This window comes from Ursus americanus, chromosome 4 (assembly GCF_024610735.1).
Source record: "Ursus americanus isolate L20-20 chromosome 4, mUrsAme1.1.p, whole genome shotgun sequence".
Taxonomy (NCBI): domain Eukaryota; kingdom Metazoa; phylum Chordata; class Mammalia; order Carnivora; family Ursidae; genus Ursus; species Ursus americanus.
The window spans coordinates 10,971,481-10,993,766 of NC_142130.1; the positions used below are offsets into that span (position 1 = coordinate 10,971,481).

The following is a 22,286-nucleotide window of genomic DNA, read 5'->3' on the forward strand; positions in this document are numbered from 1 at the left end:
AAGAGATGTCAGCTTTTTAAATATTCAGTAGCCGTCAAGACAAACATGTTTACTGATCTGAAATAGCTGTAGTGAAGTACAGATGGGGACCATACTCTGTAACTATGGGCAATGCAAGGTCAAATCAACCAGCGCCAACAGGAGATTGTTTATAAGACTCCACACCCAGGAAATACTCTTGGCCACAGAAATCAAATCCAGCCTTTCACGTGTATTTATTTAGCCTAACTTCATTTCCTCTGAAAATGGCCAATCAGAAGATGGGCCTCTGAACTGTATTTAGGAATAATTCTGATGCAGAGTAAAAGGTAATGATGACAGAATGTCCTGTGACCAAAAGCCCAAATTAGAGAATCAGGTGAAGGAGGTCGGGGGGGTGGTGGCCATAAATCCGAGACACCCGATGGAACAGGTACGTGCTGCCTTTTCCCCAAGGCGTTGCCGAACACAAAACCATTTCTGTCCTTCCCACGTTATGCGTTATAGTCTCCTCCTTTAACTGAACAGGAAACTGGTTTAGTCAGCACAGAAACCCCTGTCCCATCCTCGCCCCCCACCCTGTGCCCAACTACATCGATTCCTTTCAGTGCAGTGGAGTCCTGCTGTGGGGAAGGCACTGTTTGAGGTGGACGGGCAGTGGAGACCAAGATCAAGGAAAGACAAGCCCCTGCCTCCAGCAGCATAATACCAACCCCCGAATGGTCTCAGAACTTGACCGCCCTTGGGGAAGAGCGCTCTGGGAGGCTGGAGGAGGCAGAGAGCATCTGGTTGCAAAGACCAGGAACGGCTTTTTGAGATAGATGACATTTGAACTTGACTTTGAAGGACCTGTCAAGCCCAGTAATTTGACTATAAAAGAACAAAAAGTGATTGTCCTGTTGGAAACTAGTGCTGGTGTAGAAAGCACAGAGAAAATGAGGCTTCTTTTGGTAGGTTCATTAGAGATTAAATGCACACTCCCTCATAGACAAGATCATTCATCTTACTCTGCTGTGTACCTTTGGGTGCATTTTCACGGGTTCATTATTTTACTGGCAGGGGACTCCTTGACTGCAGAGGGCTGGCAAGAACAAGAATTACGGACTAACAGAAATCCTGATTTAAAGCTAGCAATGGGGGACATTTGTAAATGGGCCTTTGTTTTTTCCCTGGGCTTTTGGCTTCCTTTGGTGATTGAGAGAATCTTCGCTAGAGAGTATCTTCTAATTGTGTCCCTGCTTTAGAGGAAGTCGAGTCCAGAAACATTGAGACTGGTAGCAGAATTGGGATCAGATGGGGGCTGCCTAACTCCTCGTGCAGTTACCTCTACTGTTAACGTCCAGGAATGTGGGGAGAGCAGCGGCTCTGCACCAGACCAGCTGGCTGCATCCCGCTGCAGGCCTGCCCTGTGGTGGGTGGGCGTCTGCTGGGGGCGCCTCATACAGATGCTCAGAATAAAAGGGCCATGAACGCTGATCCAAATAAGTATGCTGTCGTGAGACATTTAAATATGCCAGACAGAAGAGAGTGCAGAATCTAGTAATCAATTCATGCTATTAAAGAAGGGGGGGAGGCCCAAAGATGGCACCGTTAATCAAATAAATGACTTGGCTAAATTTAAATGGCAATTTAAGAAAACTTACCATTAGGAACAGTATTTTTCTTAATTTTATGACCTGGAGTCCAAATTTATCTTCTTTAAATTAGATTTGTCAATGCTCTCAAAGTTATTAAAGTGATGGGAGTAGAGAGCGTAATAAATGCTCGTTCTATTTGTGGATTAATTTTCCTGTGATTTAATAGGATGAAACTTGGCCTAATTTGGAGTTTGAAGATGACCTTCCTTAGTGTCTTGAAACTGAACACTTGTATGGATTGGCCCCTTAAATCCAAGCGTTTGTTTAACTTCGAGTCTTGACTCATGAGGATTAGGGGGAAATCAGCTGAGTTGGGTGCGTTATAATTCTTGTGATTAGCATAGTTTTTGTCTGTGCTGGTCTCCTCGAGGTTCTGTAGGACTTGGACCTGGCTTGTCCAACTGAAAGGAAGTGCCTTCATTCAAGGAGCAGATTTTTCATTGAACTCATTGCCACGGTGATTTCCAGTAGTGACTTCTGGGAAAAGTTTACATATTCCCTAGTGTACACATTGACTGCGTTAATCACTAATAAGTTCTTGTTACGTATGTGGCAAAAATATTATATGTCCTGCTTGTGGCCAAGGTGAGAACCAGAGGGAGACTTAATTGTGGTTTTGGTTTATTTTACTCACCGGGCACTGTGGGCATTGAAAGGGGGAGCTGCCGATGCGTGAGTTGTCCTGCTGTCCTAGTCAGCTATGAAAGTAATGTTAGTCTTAAAATGTTTTGCAACAGAAGCACAATGAAAATTAATAACTTCATGCTCGGTAATTATAAAATTAAAGAGTTGGTTTGATTTGGCCGCTAAAGTATCGGTCTACCCTAAACAGCAGTAGAAGGTGAGCTCTGAGTCCCTTCCCGCCTTTTTCACCTGAAAGTGCAGAAACCTTGTAGATCATTTGTGAGCTACGTCCCTTACCAAAGGGTGTCTCTTGCAAATGATTAGGGCACACTGTCTCTTTTTTCTTCATATCTTAGTCTCTGCTTTTGACAAATAAGAAAGATACTTTTTTTTTAAGATTTTATCTATTGATTTGAGACAGAGAAGGAGAGAGAGAATACAAGCAGGAGGAGGGGCAGAGGGAGAGGAAGAGTGAGAAGCAGACTCCCCACGGGGCAGGGAGCCTGACGCAGGGCTCGATCCCACAACCTGGGGATCATGACCTGAGCCGAAGGCGGACACTTAACTGACTGAGCCACCCAGGCGCCCCAGATACTAACTTTCTTTAAGAGTGACCACCTAAGGTCTCAAACCCCTTAAAGTTTTGCATCTACACTTTGCTGATTTGTTCTCAATCAAAAAATCTGAAATGAGCCAGATTTCTAAGTATAATGTTGGGCCAAAAATGTATTTCTAAACTTCTTAAAGGACATTTCTATTTATCAAGCAGCTCCAAAGTGCCAGACATTGATAGCTTTTATCTACGTTTAGTTTTTGAATAAAAAGTGAAATATTTTCTATGCCGATAGGATTGCTACCAAAGCCTTCCACTGGCCAGATGAAAAAAAATGGGTTGTTTTTGATAAGTTGACTTGAATTTAATTTTAATGATTATTATGATTTCAACTTATGATTATAGGCTTTAAATTAAATGAGCAGAGAAGGCTTCTTAGAGACAATAATAGGGTGAGTGAGTCTTAAAAGGGTCCCAATCATATAATCTCATGCAAAAGAGCCTTAGGTTGGAGGCAAGTGATAAAGACTCAGGGTCGGGTGGAAACTGAGGATACAATCTGCAAAGCACAGAAATGTGCCCTGGATTTTTCTCCAGCTACATGCCTCTTTCTATTCTCGTTCTACCCATGGCTCTTTTTAAGTTTGGGGCTATTTCATGTAAATAGGGATCCCAAAAGGTCATCTTGCCCAAATCCTTGCCTTCAGGTAAATCAACCTAGAATTCATCTGGGTCACCTGGACTTGCTACGTTGACAATTTTTTGCCTCTTGCACAGGACATTTGTTTTCCATGTATTCAACGCTTTTGACTCACAAGGCTCCCAGTCCAAGGTCACTGACTACATATTGATGTAGCAGCTTCAAAGCAGTGCTTTATATTTATAGGGCCAAGTTTATTCCTAGCAGTTAGATCATAATCACCCAATCATCATTTTTTTTCTTGAATTACTATAATGCGCTAAGTCTTTTGAGGTATGTGGCTACCTATAAGGAACTTACGTTGCCGAGAAAATAAGTGAATGGGAAACAATAAGCAGACAGCACAAGAGATTTTATTTAATTTCAGCAGAAAAACAAAAATTATACTGGTGTGACTGTAGAGTGATTAAGTCTGTTATTCTTAGCAAATCTAGCACAGAAGATCTGAATGTCTTTGGTTCCTGTGTACGCAAGAAGAATATACACCCAAAGTAAACATTTTCATAATGCTGCATTAACCTAATACAGGGATTAGAATAACAAGATCAACTCATGCATTTTAAGATCGTAATGCTGTACTGATGATTTCGAAGGTGCATTTGTCTGTGTTACTGGAATGAAACGTTATGCTGCCCTAACAGAATTTGAGTTGGTGCTGATTCTCGTCCTGACCCTCATGGGTCCATGTTCCTGATAATTGTACACAGCTCCGAGACGAGAGGAACTTAAGTTCCAGGAATGCATTTATGGCTAATCTGTTGTTCAGGTTTAGTCAGATAGCCAATGTATTTTAAAGCCAATGTATTTCCAGCAAAAGGGGGATGGGGCAGAGGGCTCTGATAGAATGGATAATTACCAGTTGCTCTCCATTTAACTCAGCCCATAGCCCGTGACACTTTTCCCTTCATCAGGCAAAATTGGAGGGCTTTGTTAATGTGTACAATACGACTGTTTACTGTTAGAGAGGGACAGAAAATCATCTCTACAAAGAAACCCTGGAAAAATACACACTAGGCAACTAATAAAAGTCACCGGGGTGTATGAGCCCTACAGGAGAAGTGAACTTTCTTAATGTATGCTTACTACGGAACCAACCCCTGCTTCTGTTTCTCAAAGCATATTGTTGATACTAGTTTCCTTTGTTTCTCTGGAATAGTCCTGATACACATGATCTCCCTTGTTGGATAAATGACACTTTTGTATTACCTTCAGTCAGTGGAAGGCAATTGGGTTCTCCACGGGGGTGTCAAATCTCTGCTGTAATCCTGGATCTGTTACTGAGTTTCTAGGTGGCTAGAGGCATGTCCCTTCACTTTTTTGCCTTAGTTTCTCCCTCTACAAAATGGAACTAATGATGCCTGTCTCCAGTCCCTGATTGATGGGCGAAAAGCATTCGTTTGTCTTAGAAAGCATAAAAATTAAGCCTACAAAATAAAGAATACTGCTGGCTTAGTCGGTTTGCAGGCTGAAATGTCAGATACGGGCAAAAGTGAGTGATGGTAAATGAACTGTTAGAGATCTTAATTGGACCAGAAATTTAAAAAATTCAGATTACAGGGTTTTGTTTTGTTTTTTCTATTTGAAAACGGAATTTTTATCTCTTTAATCATAAATAGAATGGAAGTGGATAGCATTTCTCTCAGCGTTTTTTCCTGAATCAGGTAAGATTGAGGCAAACCCATTAAAATAGAAGTAGAAAAACCGAAATCTGAAGGACTCTGGGAAGAGTATCCTTGAAAATGAGATGTGCTTGGAAAAAAAGCAGAATGGGAGGTGTCAGGGTTCTCAGGGGGGTCTTCATCTTGAGGTCGTTTTTTTGAAAATAATCTTTTTTAATATACCAATAACGAAATACAATTTGAACAAAAAAAATGAAAAAAGGAATTTTTTATTCTCTGTAGAGTTTCATCGGCAGATATATAGACATTTTATTTCTTAGAAAAGGAGCCTGAAACTAAACCTAACCAAAAAGTATTAGAGCTGGATCACTCACGAGCCAGTAGGCACATACGCAGCCGAGAACGTGGGGGAGGAAGGAAACTCCTTGGCACTTAGGTGCTCAGTCTGCAAATGGGTTCTCTCGCCGACATCAAAGCCAGTCTAGGAAACGCACCTTCCCTGCCTCAGATGTCCCCGCACGATGCCATCTGCTTCCGTCTGCCTCTGCATAGACATGACAGGACTCCGTGTTCCCGGTGGAGTGAGGACACATGCTGTCCATGCCTGTTTTGAACATCGTCCCTCCCAAACATGGCTTCAGTAATGCAGGAGATCCTCTCTCACACACACAGCCCATGCGGCCCAGGGAGATTCAGAGAAAATAGAAGGCAGCGACATGTCATTGTGAAGGAATATAGCTGTGCTGAGCTCACTAACAGCTGTCGGCTTGTGATATTGTGGAACAACTTTAGAAATGTGCCATTTGCAGCTTTTAGTGGACTGGAGGCCATTTTAGGTCAGCAGAGTGGATCGTTGTGAGGAGTTAATAGTAACGAGCTGCTGTTAGCCTGTAATGGGCCTGGGGATTATAAGGTAGGAACAAGGTAGTAAACACCAGAACCTTAGTGTACCCTCATTTTCTACTGTGCATTTACGTTATGAGCCATCCAGGGCATTCTTGGGTTTTTTTTTTTTTTTGAAACAAAACTTTTAAGGAAATAGATTTTAAAATTGAATTCATTACATATCAGTTCACTCTAAAATAGTTTAAACATTCAAAGGTGTAACATGTCTGAATTTCTTCCCTCAGTTACACTTCACTGCAAAAAAACTCATCTTTCACAATGTGTTAAAACCTAAAATACTGAGGTTGAAATACAGCCTTCCCCTAGAACGTCTTGAAAATGTCAAGATTCTGTTGTTTTGCCTTCCTAGAGTATATTTAATAAGAAATTATAGAATTTACTTGGTCCTCTCCCTTGGCTCTCATAAAAATTCCTGCCAGGTGAACAAGACAGTTATTATTATCCCAAGTGTCTGGAAGCTCAGCCTGGAGAGTATCAGCTTGTCCAAGTTCATGGTGAAGGTAACGGAGTACACATTGTGGCCAAGGTTTTTGTCGTCTTCTTACCAAAGAGGCATTCTGACAGGCACGCAGAATGAGCAGTCATTTTGTTTTCACAGATCTGTTGGAACATTGTTTTAAATCACTGTTAAATTGGCAACATTGAAACCCACGCGTGCTTGCTACCCTAGAGGTGTTTCAAGACATCACAGCGCTGAAGCCATGGAGAATTCATTTAGACTGTAAACTTTCAGTGACCCACCCAGCCTTCTGCCTTGTTTGTTTCCCCTTCCAAGTAAATAGTTTCAGTACCAGAGAGCATTTCTTCCCACTTGTCCTTGTCCTGCGTAAAAATGCGCCGGTTCCACGAACAGCCGGCGCTCCGGGGCCGCGGGTCCCACGAACAGCCGGCGCTCCGGGGCCGCGCGTCCCACGAACAGGCAGCGCTCCGGGGCCGCGGGTCCCACGAACAGCCGGCGCTCCGGGGCCGCGGGTCCCACGAACAGGCAGCGCTCCAGGGCCACGCGTCCTTCCTCGAGCAGCAGGTGCTGGCCGGGGCTCAGGCGCACAGCTCCCTCTCTGGCTCCGGAAAGCCGAAGGGGAGGTCAGGAAGGGATGCCGTTGTGGGGGCGTCCTTCAGGCTTCCCCAGCGTTGAGAAACAAGGGAAACCATTCCTAAACCTTGGTGTTTTGTTATTAATGAGTGTTAGTGTTACCGCAAGCGCGAGGCATTTCGTCACGAGTCTGCCTGCATGATCCCGTTGGATTCTCACAACCCGCTCTGAGGGGAGGCACTATTATCACACCCATTTTACACAGATGGAAATAGCTTACGTGGCTGTTGAGCCTAAATTCAAACTCAAGGCCGTGGACTACAAAGATTGTTTTCGCCCCCTGGACCTTCAGCTCCGGAGCCAATGGGGCAGCTCTCTGGGTGTTTCCACACCTGTTCTCTTGGTCTTCCCAGGAGTCCTGGGTCCTAGGGCTGATGCCCCCCAAGGTACGCAGCCATGGGCGGCAGGGGTAGAGAGAGGCAATGCCGTATGAGCGCACGGCTCCAGGACGCCCTTTAAGGATATGGTTCCACAGGGGTGCCTGTGGCTACATATGCCTCAGCCTGAACTGACACTGAAGTTACTCAGTGACTTTACTGAGCACGTAGTAGTCCAGGGACCGTGCCACCTGTTACACATACTTCATCATGTTTCTGTAGCATCAGAAAGTCTCCACGTCATGGATCCGTTATGGCCCAGGCCATCCTCTCCCCCTCAGAAATGAAGGGATTTAGGTGTTGGTGAGGGTTTTTATGACCATCCTTTGATTATGTAGGCACCCCAGCTGCTCCAGATAATCCCCCATCACAGGTGATTTTCCCCCCTTCCAGGGCTCTCCCTTTCCCCAGGCTTGGGGCAGCGCACCCTGAAGTAGTATGTTTCAGGGCCTTCAAGCCAGTAGGAGTCCCGTTGGCCTCTGGCAGTGCCGCTTGTCCCAGGCCCTGTAGTGCGTGAACCCAGGTAGAGCCCAAGCACTGACCCTGGATAGTCTTAAAAGGGGGAGGGAGAGGGACCAGCAGAGCGGGGTGGCTCCTGTCCTCTTTTCATGGCAGGGCGTGCTCTCTAAGTGCTGGGTCCTTGGTTGCGTTTAAAATGTGTAGTCTGCAGTCACTGTGTCTTAAGACACATAGTGTATGTTTAATTCTATCACCAAAGGCCTCTGGCTGACTATAACGAATTTTAAAATGAAGGTGCTTTAAGAAAGAGAGATTTAGGAAAGAGAAAAAATTTGACTGGTCTTTGTAAAACAAATATTTGATGAATATTTTTAATCTCTGCCGGGTGGTTCTAGCCACAGGGCGTTCACCTACGGAGCCACCTCGAGAGGCCACCATGCAACTGGCATAAATCACTGGCTCCAAAGAAAGAAGATTCTTTCTTCTCCTGCCTCTTGGAATGATGGAAAATAATTACAGAATTGCAGTAAAAGAGGGACCCTCTTCTTTTTGTGTTGGCTCATGAGCTTTTTGTTTTGTTTTGGTGAGCTTTATTTGAAACAGATGTCCCTGTCAGCACGTACAGAAAGAAATTTAGGATCCATGACATTTCCTTAAGGTCTGCTCCATGTAGGGACTGGGGCACTCACGTGAGCTCTCAAACCAGATCCCACCACAGACCTGTGAGGGAGGCACTGCTGGCCACATTTCACCGGGGGTCCCAGCACGGAGGGTAAACGGGCCCCACAGCTGATGCCTCCGGCCGGCACAGGGCCCGGCTTACAGGACGGTCTCTCTCCCCACACAGCCAGCTCTCTACCCAGGAGAAAAGAAAGTAACCTCGGTATTAGCCTGCAGGGATGTAGGTGGGCTCTCAGAAGGGAGAGTGGAGTTTGTTAAAAACCCTGGCATTATAGTAATTGTGACTGGCACCTGCGGAGTGTGGTTACAGGTCAGGACCGGGCTGAACGCTTCTGTTAACTCATTTAAACCTGAGCGCAGTGCCGTGAGGGGCGCAGAGACCCTACGGCACAGAGGAGAAAGCGGAGGCACAGAGGCTGAGGAAGTTGCTGGCGGCTCAGGGAACTCGGTGCCGTTCTGCTCGTGGACCCCGCATTTACGAAGAGTGTCGGGGTGGGTGTAGGAGCAGCCTACAACCAGTGTTAGCCCTTAAAGTTGTTTTTTTTCCCTTTAGTATCTTTTTTTTTATTAAATATGATATGTTAGTCACCATACAGTATATCATTAGCTTTTGATGTAGTGTTCCATGATTCATTGTTTGCTAGCCTGGTGAAGGGTATTAAGGAGGACACGTATTGCATGGAGCACCGGGTGTTATACGCCCTGAAAGTTTTCAAAATTAAAATTCTTGAAATCTCTAAAGTTAGACTTAAAGTGCCAAACTGGCTGTTAACATACGAAGGTCGTGTCTCCAGAAACCTAAAATGGAGAGGTGAGATTTTATGAAGGATTTGGGCTTTTGATTGACACGCGGACTTACAAGGAGCATTTAACTAGAATCCATTGACTTATGCATTGGATACATTTCTTTGTTAAAAGTAAAGCAGTGTGAAATTGGACATGACTGCGGTCAGTGATTTCCACATTAGACAGTGTGCATACCCAGTCTTTCTCTTCTCTCACCCCACAGTCTCATCCTTCACTTCTCTTTCCGCTCTACCTCTCGTGTGTCCTCAAGAAGAAGGCGGGTATGGGAAGCCATTAAAGGGATAAACGTAAACTCTTACAACCCTTGGCAGACCCGCTGTCTTCAGTGGCTCTCAGTCACCCATCAGAATGAGGTGTGTGGGGAGAAGGCCTCAGGAGACAGGAGTGCAGCTGTCTCGCTTCATTGCTCAGCTCCTACAGACCTGGGGCCTGTGCGCCTGCCTTAGGACACAGGCCCCACAAGGACAGGACACCCCTTTTTCTCTAAGTGGGCCTTTAGGGTAGAGTTGGCCCCGCTAGCAATTTCGTAATGCTTCTCCCAAAGCTGCTAGGATTCCTGGTGTCTCCCCTTACCGCCCCCATGCCCCTTAGACTCAGGAGAGAGTCTGTCACATGCCCATTGTCCTCCCTCCACTGACTGAGGCTCTGTACTTGGCTAATTACATAACCTAGGAATTAGCCCCATCCAGTTTTGTTATTCCCCCCAGAATTCCTTCCTGTGCCTTTTCTAAGTGGAGGAAGGTCAGAAGCGCGGCAGCAAGCGAGTCATGATCTACTATTGCTAAAGTAGACAGAGGGCTTAATTAAAGACTGATCAGACACATGCTTATTCTAGAAAAGACTGGAGGGAGAAAGAACTACCCCTCTCCCTCTTGTTCTCAGGGCTCTTCTGCTGGGTGCATCAGGCTGCCAGCCCCTAACTTGCTCTGCAAGGGGAGTAAACTTGAACCTGAAGTCCACTGGGTAAATGTCTCCTTCAGAGTCATTCTAGCTGTTTTCCAAAAGCAAATGTAACGTCTCTTTTTTGTAAGTAACACTAGCCCCAGACTTAAACAGATGCTCTAATGGTGAGATTTCAGAGTTCTTCATTCTAGCACCTGTTTCTACAGTGCCTTCTATAAATTGAGATGCAATTTTTAAAAACTGAAATGCAGCAGTGAAAGAGCCAAACAATAAATTAAAGGGAAAAGGAAAACAACAGTCCAGACGCAGATTTTGATGTATTTGAAAATTGGTATGTATGCTATTTGCCCAATTTAGATGACACTACCAAATTAGAGTCCTGAATCTGCTTCAGTCCATTTCTCTGTGACGGTGAGTGCTCCTGCCCACGTGGATATATTGACCTTATTTTCAAAAGGAACAGTCTCCTGAGAGCAGGGCATGGCAGGGAAGCAGTACTATCGCTAGTAACCATCTCCAGATTCTTTCAAAAATCAGGCTTTTATTGCAGGTTTGTAATGAAGATGTAACACGTTTACTTCTTAAACCATGACTTCCATTTTGCGGTACAACCAGTGATTCTGGTCAGAGATTCTGGCCCAGGTGAGGCTGAGTTAATGAGTAGCTGTTTGCCTCCAGCATTAGCAAGGGTATCTTCATTAAGGTGGTAATGTGTCAAGAGCACTAAACAGGTTGCCATGGTATTTGTGAGTGTCAGAGTGGACTCTGGCTTTCCCTGAAATTGAAAATGTTCAGCCCTCAGTAAAAGGTTGTTTCTTGCACAGCGCGGCAGAGGGAACCTTAGTGAAATGGCTAGGGCTCAGGAACTCAGTTGTGAAGGCTGATGAACGCATGGGTGTCGTAAAATAAGTATTGACTCGGAGAGGTTTTCTAAAAAAGTTGTTTAATTTCTAGACCCACCCACCCACCCATCCATCCACCCACCCACCCATCCATCCATCCATCCATCCCTCCAGAGGAACTGTTCTCTGGCACAGGAAAACGCTGCTGCTTTCAGAAAACTCTGACCACACACAGGACCAACCAGCCCACGGGGATTTGGTCTTATTCATCTTTGAAGCCACAGAGCCTGGCACACAGCAGATGGTCAAGAAATGTTTGCTAAATGAATTCATAAATCCTGCCTGCCCCTTAGGCCAAACTGGCCTAAGAGATGAGACGTTTTACACTGTGATTCTGTCCGACCGACTTCCAGCAGTTTCTGAAGACAGCGGATTGTCATCAGACACTGGCAGTGGAGACTGGGGGAACCGATGGGCCTGTGTCAGACCAGGTCACGTCGTGGTTCCCCAAACGGCCTTGGGCCAGCAGGATTCAAGTCCCAAACCTACAGAAGTTCTGGATAATTGGGGGGAAGTTATTTCCAAAATTTTCTCTTTAACTATAAAAAGACAAACGATGATAGTATATGACTAGTTGTAGGTACTCCAGTTTCATTGTAAAAATACATAGTTTTCAAGACCCTGGGGGAAGACACTTGAAAACGTAAGGTCTTGTTTCTATCTTCATGCATTCTACACTTCTGCCTTTTGGAGATAATAATTAGAGTACAAAATATTCCAGGTTCGGATTGGAGAGGGATCCAGAAGCCGCCCGTTTAACTGTCCAGTTCACCTGTGCTGCTTTTCCATTATGTTGACTAACCTGATGGAGGATTCTAAGTATCTTTTCCTTTTAAAAATGTTTTCTCAAAGATCTGTAATCTTAAAATGTCTTCTTACTAGTTTGGGAAAGGGGCTTTGAAAGCTCTTGCAAAGACAAAGGTTAAAATTTAAGGAATTTTCAAGCTAAACCTCAGTTATTTGGAAAATCCAGGTAAAGAGGACATTGTATTTCTCAGGTGCCCAGTTAACATTAACTTCATCACCTCACATATAGTAGAAGGTAAGTGAACAGTGACGATTTCTTGTCACTAGTAAGAGTTCAGGCGGCTAATGGATTCTGCTCCTTCCTCTAGGTTCATTTCCATCTACAGAGGACCCAGCCACACCTATAAAGTGCAGAGACTGATGGAATTCACGTGCTACTCCTTCAGAATCCAGGCAGCGAGCGAGGCTGGGGAAGGGCCCTTCTCAGAAACCTATACCTTCAGCACAACCAAATGCGTCCCCCCCACCATCAAAGGTTTGTAGGCAGTGAATTCTGGCACATTCTTCTGTGAGAGGAAGGAAATGTTGGAACTTGGAGTAGGAGGCTCAGTGCTGACCTTAAATATACTCTTCTAGTATTTCTAGTATCAGCAACATAGAATCGTGAAGAACTTTCTGAAAGAGAAAGTTGGGGAGTGGGTTCTCTGTGGAAAGGCCTTTCCTCGGGTCTCTATAAATAATTCTGCAAATAATGTAAGAGCCTCATCCCCACGGGAGACGGACAAAGGAAAGGACCACACCGAGTGACACACTTGGGGTTAGCAGTGAGGGTGAACCCCCGGTGTTGATAGCACTTACGACAGCTCACCGTGGAGGGCTTGAGAGTCCCCCTTCCCGGAGGCTGTCAGGAAGAGCAGAGGTTGGTGTCCATCCCCAGGTGACTCTGGTGCCCGGAGCCTGACCCAGGCGACTTCATCAGCCTGTCCCCCGGCCGCAGCTCTTACTGTGGAGAGGTGCCTTTGAAAAAAGAGCGGCAGTGGCCTGGTCTCATCTCCTTGAGTATTTGTCTTGAGGTTGGCCAGTGACTGGTTGACTCCATCCCTTTGTGGGGACAGGGAGTGAGCAAGCACCACTCTTCCCGGGCTGCCCCCCCCCCCCGGGTCTGGTGAGCCCTTGTCCCCCTGGTGCACCGCGGACTCGCAGGATGGGCAGACGGCAGTGGGGTGGAGCTGGCTCGGCCCTCCCACCAGCCCCCTCACGGACTCCGAGCCTGTGCCCCTCTGTTCCCCAAAAGGGTGATTCCAGTGAAGCTTCCTGCTGCCTTTCCGAGGTCGGCCACCCTGGTGGCTTTATCCAGCTGCTGCCCAAAATGACCCGGGGCTGGTGGACACACAGGCAGCTTATCTGACCTAGCTGTTATCTGGTTAAGAAGGGTTTGCTAGGTATTACTTGGGTGGCCAAGGGGATGAGCACGACCTTGAAAAGAGGTCCTTTGTATGTGTGGCCCCAGGAGCAAGGCCGTTTTGATTCAGAGCTTCCTGAGGGAGGAGCTCTGTCAGCCACCGCCAGGGCGGGTCCGTCGCAGAGGGTAAGAGACCTCGGGGCCTGGGTCGGGGTCTGGCCTGGATTCTGTGAAGGCTCCTCTGGCTCCTTCCGGGGTGCTTCATGGCACCCCCTCCCCTCAGCAGTTGAGAAGTTCTTTGGCCGTCGCCTCTTCGTGTGACTGGGAGACTAGCACAGGCGCACGTGCACGTGGGGGGCTCCCTGCATCACTTGGGTAGTAAGTGGCCCAGCGCTTCGGTACAGCTTCGCCCGGCGGCTGTAACCGAAGAGGTTCCTGAACACACCGGGGCTGACGGATGTGCTGTGACAGGGAAGGCTGGCCACATGTCCCAGCTAGCAAACGTCAAGGGTCTTGGTGACACTCCTTTGCCTAGGTGTGTGTCGGTGGAGATGCGTTCGTGGACAGTGGAATACTGAATTGGAAGCACTTGAATTTCATGTGCGTTTTCTTCAGAAGGACCGTTTCCTAACACTGCCACGTGATCAGATCCTCTTCCTCTTCTTCTCAGTTCAGGAAATGATTGTCTTAGCTCTTTGGAGGGCGGTTTGGTCTGACAGCATCCCTTATTTTTTCCATAAATTGCATGGAGTTTTGGCCAACTAACTGTAACTTATTTTTAAGAAAACCTTTATTTTTCTGAAGCACTGTTGTACAGAATTGCAAGTAGAAACCACTGCCTCTATAAAGATTAAGGGGGTTCAGAGAGGAGTTCCGCAGTCTAGTTACAAAGTTGAAGAATCTCAGGCATTGAGTTAAGCTGTAGAGATGCAGCGTAAGCTATGAGAAATATTTTTAAATTCTTTCATTTTTCATGCTTTACTACAAACTAATATAATCTTCCTTTAAACCAGAATTATGAGTCTAGTAGGTGAAAAATGAACTTAAAAAAATAGAAATAGGAGATAACTTGATTTTTAAAGGCTTTCTCTCAATGCTGGCCATTCTCTGGGACTTAGTCTCACATGTCACCTGCTTCTCATGCCTTCCTCAGACTCTCACACAGAGGAGACTCTCCCTTCCGTTTTGTTCATACACCCCCGTTTAATCTTCTTTACGTTATGTCCCTTTGTATTTGTCTCCTACCTTGCTCGCCCCTTCCCTCAGCTTGATCTTAATTCGCTTGAAAGCAGGGTTTTTACAGTCCCTATTTTTGCATTCTCCAACGTCTCCGGCTCAGGGCCTAATCATAGAACATGCCCGATAGCTACTGAAAACATAACAAAATTTCCAGGGCACCTGGGTGGCTCAGTTGGTTAAGAGTCTGCCTTCCACTCAGGTCATGATCCCGAGGTCCTGGGATCGAGCCCCAGGGCGGGCTCCCTGCACTGGGGAGCCTGCTTCTCCCTCTGCCCCTCCCTCTGCCCGCGCTCTCTCCCACCCTCCCTCTCTCTCAAATAAATAAAATCTTTTTAAAAATTTTTTTAAAAAATTAACAAAACATAACAAAAATGCAATCCAAGCCAAGCAGTTATTAATGGGATAACGAGCAAAGGATTTTTTCACCAATAGCTTGCTAGTCATGGAGTACCTTCTCTGTGTAAAGGGTACCCTGCAGGTTTTATAGGAGGCTGGGCAAATAAACTCCCCTCAGAGCGGGCACAAGCACTCTCCCACTACCCCCCACTACTCCCATTACCAAAATGTTGACGGTTATTGTGATGCTTTGAATTTTGAGCTCGGACATGTGGATTTGTATTTCAGCACCTCGAGTAACACAGTTGGAAGGAAATTCATGTGAAATTTTATGGGAGACGGTACCACCAATGAAAGGCGACCCTGTCAACTACGTTCTGCAGGTATTGGTTGGAAGAGAATCTGAGTACAAACAGGTAAGAACTAGTATGCGTGGCACGTGTATGGCTTCTCAGTCCAGCCTCTGCCTCTTGCCATGAGCAATTCAGCGACTGGTGGGCGTCATTTTTCTTAAAATCAGGGATAGAAACTGCCTAACGTGTACCCCTTTATATAAGCCGTAGTTTACATTTTGTCTGTGGAGGTATTAAGTTTTCAGTTCCCAAGCATGACCCTATGAAGAGCTTTAAATTCCATATTTGTATTTGATACTGGCACTGGTGTTTGCAAATATCAAAGTCTTCATACAGTTGAAAACCAAAGTGCCAGTGGTTTACTATAGAGGGGAAGTAGTTTCAACTGAAGTACTCAAGCCTTTTTTTTTTAAGGGGCAGGACCTGAACCCACAAGCCTAAGAGCAAGAGCTGAGCTGAGGGGCACCTGGGTGGCTCAGTCAGTTAAGTCTCTGACTCTTGGATTTCAGTTCAGGTCATGATCTCAGGGTCATGGGATCGGCTCCGTGCTAGGCATGGAGCCTGTTTGGGATTCTCTCTCTCCCTCTGCCCCCCTCCCCCAGAAAGACCTGAGCTGAGCTCTAGAGTCTGAAGCTTAACTGGCTGAGCCACCTCGTTCCCCCACTCCCTTCTGCCTTTTCCACAGGAGTTACAACAGAAGAAGGAACATGGCTTATCAGCTCTTGAGGCCTGTGATTGAGCAGCTCCAGGTCACTGTCCCCCTTTAATGTGCAGGGGAATCCCCAGGGGATCTGTTCAAATGCAGAAGGTGTGGGGTGAGGGCTCAAGCTCCCAGGCGATGCTGGTCCGTGAACCATAATTTGAGTCAGCAAGGCTTTACAGATCACATGATGAACCCATGCAAGAGAGAGTGTAACTGGAATAGAGCCGGAGCAGGAATTTGGTTTTATTATTTTTCACAACACTTTTTTTTTTCCAAAGATTTTATTTATTTATTCGACAGAGACAGAGACAGCCAGCGAGAGAGGGAACACAAGCAGGGGGAGTAGGAGAGGAAGAAGCAGGCTCCTAGCGGAGGAGCCTGACGTGGGGCTCGATCCCAGAACGCCGGGATCACGCCCTGAGCCGAAGGCTGACGCTTAACCGCTGCGCCACCCAGGCGCCCTTTCACGACGCTGTTTGATCCGTAATTCCTCCAGCAGTACAGATTCTGTCACTGGCCACAGAAGATTAAGATGCCCCATTGGTTTCTGTTACGTTTCCAGGAACCTTTTTTTTTTTATAATTTTTATTTTGTTACATTAGTCACCACACAGTACATCCCCAGTTTTTGATGCAATGTTCCATGATTCATTACTTGAGTATAACACCCAGTGCTCCATGCAATACGTGCCCTCCTTACTACCCATCACCAGCCTATCCCAGTCCCCCACCGCTCCCCTCCGAAGCCCTCACTTTGTTTCCCAGAGTCCACAGTCTCTCCTGGTTCATTCCCCCTTCTGTTTACCCCCCCTTCATTCTTCCCTTCCTTCTCCTATGTTTCCAGGAACTTAATAATTATTTTTATCAGGATAAAATCAGGATATGATACTATTACTCTAAGGAAAGGTGAAGCCCATTCCTTACCAGAACTTTTAAAGGAGGCCCGCGTGTATATCAAACTTGGAAACTACCTTCTCAAACATTAGCATGATTTGTAAAGACCTCTCTATTCAGCTCTAGAGGCTCCAGATACACAAAACAGGTAGAAAATAATTTGATTCAGAGTTTTTGTTAAATGCTGGTTAATGTTCCTTATTTAATAACGAAGAATACTTGCAAATGTGTAGAACAAAGAAAATTTTGGTATATTTAATGTACTTTGTTAATATGAAGAATCAGATCAAGAAGAATGAATTGCTTTAACCACATTTTGCAAAAAACTATTTTTAACTATGACATCTACCAAGTATTGATTAACATCAGCGGATGATGTCATCGTCCAGTTTCCATCATTCCTCGTTAAGAGCAAAGCACTAAAAACAAAAAAAACACTGTTGTGTTGTCTCACTTTCCAATCTCTTTCTAGTAGATGTATACCGTTTCAGAGTAAATAATTTCATGTGTTTGTTTCAGCTTACCAGAAAAATAGGATTGGTTGCAGGGTCTCAGCTCAGATAGGGAGCAGAGGGTTTTTCCCACCGGATTTCTTCATCTTAACGCCAGCAGCATTGTCCTGTTCCATAGCAATGTGATGATGGTTAAAAGATAAAATGTTACAGAATTTCACAGCATATCATTGAACACTTAAGAATGATTCATATCCCAACAGTACATTCATTGCATGTTTGTCATTGTTATTTTAAAAACATTATATTCCACATACCATGCTTTCCTGCCTGTTCTTAGAAAAATGTTCTGCTTCTTAAAAGATAGTGATTGCTGTTTGACATTGAAAAAGCAGTATTTGATCACTATCTATATATTGCAAGCATTGCTAAAACACAGGTAAATCCATTCAATAATTTAGATTTTAACGGCAGGTTGGCTGTTTTTAATCAGCTATTTGTTTGGGACACCTGGCTGGTTCAGTCAGACGTGCACGTGACTCTTGTTCTCGGGGTTGTGACTTCAAGCCCCATGTTGGGTGTAGAGATTACTTAATAGCTTTAGATTTTGCTGTTTTTTTGTTTAATGTTACATGTGTAGACCCATGGACATACAAATCCTAGTATGGCACCTAATCACATGGGTATATTCGGAATTTCTTACTGTAGCTGTAACTGAGTCTCTTGTTGGAAATATATGAAAACATAGTACCGCGGGGCAGGCTCAGTAGACCGGGATTAGCATTCTTCACATAACCATGTGTTCACTACATTTACCAAGAACTGATTAAGGTGCGTAGTGTACATAAAGAGCCACAGTTGAGTCCGGAACAATTTGTACTGAGTTTTTTTGCTTCCCCCTATTCAGTAGGCATTAACTTACACCTGATGTTTCGAGTACTTCATTCACTTGTTCTGGACATGAACTAGGGAGTGAAACCTGTTTATATTACGGCTGCAGGAGTAACGGTTGAAATCATTATGGTCCAGAGAGGATACGTAGAAGCAAACACAGGGGAGTGCGAGGTAACTAGTGCTGAGCGTACAGCACGGCCGAGCTCCGGGACTTCGAGGGCTGTGTGTACCCCGTCCCAGCGCTGATCAGACAGGATCCGCTCGCATATGGGCTTGTGGGCCTCATTTTTATTTGCTCAGCACTGGCACGTACTTAGGCACTCCGTAAATGTCTCTTGCATGCGTGAAAGAGGCAGTTTCCAAGGAACAGGTTCCTTAAACTGTGGTGGTGAGCAGAGTCAGCTTCAGCGTGGGGTGGATGTAGAAGTGTTTTAACTTAGGTGAAAAAAGATTACCTCTAATAGAAAGGGTCTTTCTGCTTCCCAGACCGAGGTTTACAGGCAAATATGGCAAGCACGGAGGCTTTCCCTGATGTTTTGCTTGAAACGCGGACTTTAATTGTGCCTTGGTTCTAGCTTATTAGCTTTCTGTTGTTCAACTATGACAATATGAGGTGAGCAGCTGGCCTTAATTATAAAACAATCTCTCAAAGTAGTAAAGCCTCACCTAAAATGTTACTGTATAGAATCCATACATACATTGATTTGGCTTTCTGCCATTAATAAACATGTTTTCCAAGCAGCTTAAAACTTCTTTTCAGAAAGTATTAATTACGAAGCATTCTAGACTGAAAATTGTATGTATATGTAGGTGACTGATTTTTTTGCGCAAGGTATAACGTAGACAGTTTGATACCTACAGAATGTAAAGCAAGATGATTCATATTCATATCCTGTTCAGACTGCAGTAATTCTTTTTTTGTTTAAAGATTTTATTTATTTATTCGACAGAGACAGCCAGCGAGAGAGGGAACACAAGCAGGGGGAGTGGGAGAGGAAGAAGCAGGCTCCTAGCGGAGGAGCCTGATGTGGGGCTCGATCCCATAACACCGGGATCACGCCCCGAGCCGAAGGCAGACACTTAACCGCTGTGCCACCCAGGCGCCCCTAGACTGCAATAATTCTTACAAAAAATACTTAAACAACACTGAAGATGAGAAAAGAGCAACAAACTAACAAATTGTTACCTGTTAGGGGACAAGATTTGTGGCAAGTCATTAATATTCTTAATGCTCAGATTTGTTGTATTAAGGAAACCTTTAAAGCATCTGAAATTTGTAGACCTTTACAGTTAATTTGATGGCATCTTTGTATAAATGAATTTTCATTTTGTATCCTATTTTAGACTATAGTATTGGGACCTGAATTGATTCTTCATGACATCCCATTATGAACTATGAGGAAAGATCTTCTCTTAACGCAACTGTCTGAAAGTCTTAGAGCTTACCTATTTTTTAATGTCTTTCAGTTTAATTCCCTAACACAGCTTGTTTTAATTTTTGCCTGAATAAAGGGTCATATCCAAAACAAAACAACAGATCAGCATGGGGGTATTTAAAAGCCATCATTTGACAGATTCTTAATTTTCTTAGGTTTTTAGCTTCCTTTAAGTATCTGATGAAGGCCATCAGAAAAATGTTCATATACCCATTTAAAATGCATGAGACAGGGGCGCCTGGGTGGCACAGCGGTTAAGCGTCTGCCTTCGGCTCAGGGCGTGATCCCGGCGTTGCGGGATCGAGCCCCACATCAGGCTCCTCCGCTGTGAGCCTGCTTCTTCCTCTCCCACTCCCCCTGCTTGTGTTCCCTCTCTCGCTGGCTGTCTCTATCTCTGTCGAATAAATAAATAAAATCTTTAAAAAAAAAAAAAAAAAAAAAAAAAAAAAAAAAAAAAAAAAAAAAAAAAATAAAATGCATGAGACAAATATATCTTTAGTTTCTTGGAGCCCAGGTGTAGGACCCTGGTGTATTGAGAAACTGTTAGGTCCTCTGTCCTATGAGGGACGCCCGGCATATAACAGAAGAGCATGGTTAGTACGCCCAGAGCTTATAGACGGGTTAGGGTGAAAACAGCAGACCCTCAAGAAACAGTTCAGGAACAGCCCCTTACCTGCCCTCCTCAGCTCAGGAACCACAAGGCCTGCCCCGCACTGCGCCCTCGACAAAGGAGGCTTGCAGGTTGGTGGGTTCCGTCTTGCACTGGAGGGTATCCCACAGTCATGTGAGACTAGAAGAATGAATTCACCTCACTGAGCCTCGGCCGCTTTGTTGTACAAGGAGGGATACTCGTCCTCTAACTCGGGGTCACCGTGAGCTTCCGCCCCTCCAGTAGTGAGAACGTGCCGTGGAAACGAAAACGCTGTGCGGTTCCGTCTGCCTTTGCAGTTCCCAAGAGGGGCAGCAGGCACTGGCCCAGAGGCGGCCCCCGGTAGTCCTCCCCAGAAGACACTGGGGTAGAGGATCCCAGCTCCACAGTATGTTGTTCCGAATCAAGGGACAGATTCTTCATTTTAGTTATCTGGGTATTACTTTAAATCCTCCTCTTTGGAATAAACATGTCAGAATTACTTTAAAATATATCGTACATCAAATCAAGAACAGAAATAGTCTTTATAAAAATAATATCGCTTCTCTACGTCTTGCGATATTATGATTGGTTACTTCAATAAAGACAATCTTAAGTGAAGCCATGCCTTTTAAATTGGGTTGAGGCAGGAGGAAAAACCCATAATGGTGCCCCTGTCAAAATGAATGAAAATAAAGGGACACAGGGCCCGCGGCCTGCCGTCCTCAAGTGGAGAGCTGCGCGGTCCCACGAAAAGTCCCCCCAGTGGGGGCGCAGCTGTGCGGCAGACAGGATGGGCCTGTGGTTTGGTGATCCCCTGGCTGTAACTGTTTCCCCCAGAACAGATCCGTTAGCTCAAACCTCAGGAACGAGAATCATCAGGAAAAGGGGGTATTGGGATTGTTTTAATTTTTCCTTAGTTCAGCATTAATCCAAAAGGCTTTAAGACATTGTTGACCATTTTTAAATACATTAGAAACTCTGTATTTTCTGTCAATACACTGGAAACAACTTACTGTTAACGATTCGATTTCTTTACAGGGATGGCTGCAGCCCTATGCTAAAAACTCGTTCCCGTTGCTCTGTGGTTTGCGTGTATGCTCCAATACTTCATGTTCGTGTTTACCTGGTTCTCATAATGATCCTCTCTCTTCAGGCACTGTGGAATAAGAATATCTACTCTTGAGTAGAGGGTTCTAAGTCGAGAACATTCACTGAATTCAGGCCATCCATGGTGCTGGTTGCTGTGGCGTTAATAGAACACAGTCCCACAGTCAATATGTGTATCATGTGTTTTTTTTTTTTAAAGATTTCTGTGTTGGCAATGCTTGTAAAAGCGGGGAGCTGTTCCAGTTAAAACAACCAGAATGGCTAAAAGAAAAACATTTACAAATTGAAGCCTAAGTTTTAATTGGGCTTATCATTAAGGAAGTTCCCTTCAATTAAATATTCATTTTTCCCTCATTAAGCTTTTTGTCACATGGTATGAGGAAAGTAGCATTCCTCTTTGCTCTCTAAATACGGTTTCAGAGATCTTCATTCCAGAGAATTAGAGTTGAGCAGAGCCATCACAATGAAAATATGAAGGTTCTTTTCGAGATTCCATGAATTGGGTTCCTAAGAAATTAAATATACTTCTGGGCCAGCTTTCTTCAAAAGCTCTGGCTGTGCAAATTCCGGAAACCACAGAATTCATTTAAAAGATATAAGTGAACATTTATATCCACTTGCCAAAAGTCTCAAAAACATCTGTGGGGATAGCTTATTAACTGGTTTTCGGCAACAAGGTCATTGTTTGATGGCATAAAGTAAGAGGCCACATCACAGATATGCTGCCCAAGCCTTTGCTTGGCACAGACGGAGTGGGGGAACTGCTTTCCATACCTCAGAAGAGCAAGACAGTGTTTTCCTTCTGAGACAGGAGGAAACCAAGATGGGGTGATCTGAGAGGTGTTTAACGGAA

The 22,286-nt window shown here is 44.9% G+C and overlaps 1 protein-coding gene across 3 annotated transcripts in view; it reads left to right on the forward strand.

Annotated features, from left to right (window-relative positions):
* FNDC3B (fibronectin type III domain containing 3B) overlaps positions 1-22,286 on the forward strand; it is a 339,246-nt gene that overhangs the window by 311,153 nt on the left and 5,807 nt on the right. For all 3 annotated transcript variants that reach the window (XM_045788650.2, XM_045788651.2, XM_045788652.2), the window contains 2 exons: positions 12,356-12,522; positions 15,253-15,380. In XM_045788650.2, coding sequence (XP_045644606.2) covers positions 12,356-12,522; positions 15,253-15,380 — 295 coding nt within the window. The remainder of the gene's footprint in view (positions 1-12,355; positions 12,523-15,252; positions 15,381-22,286) is intronic.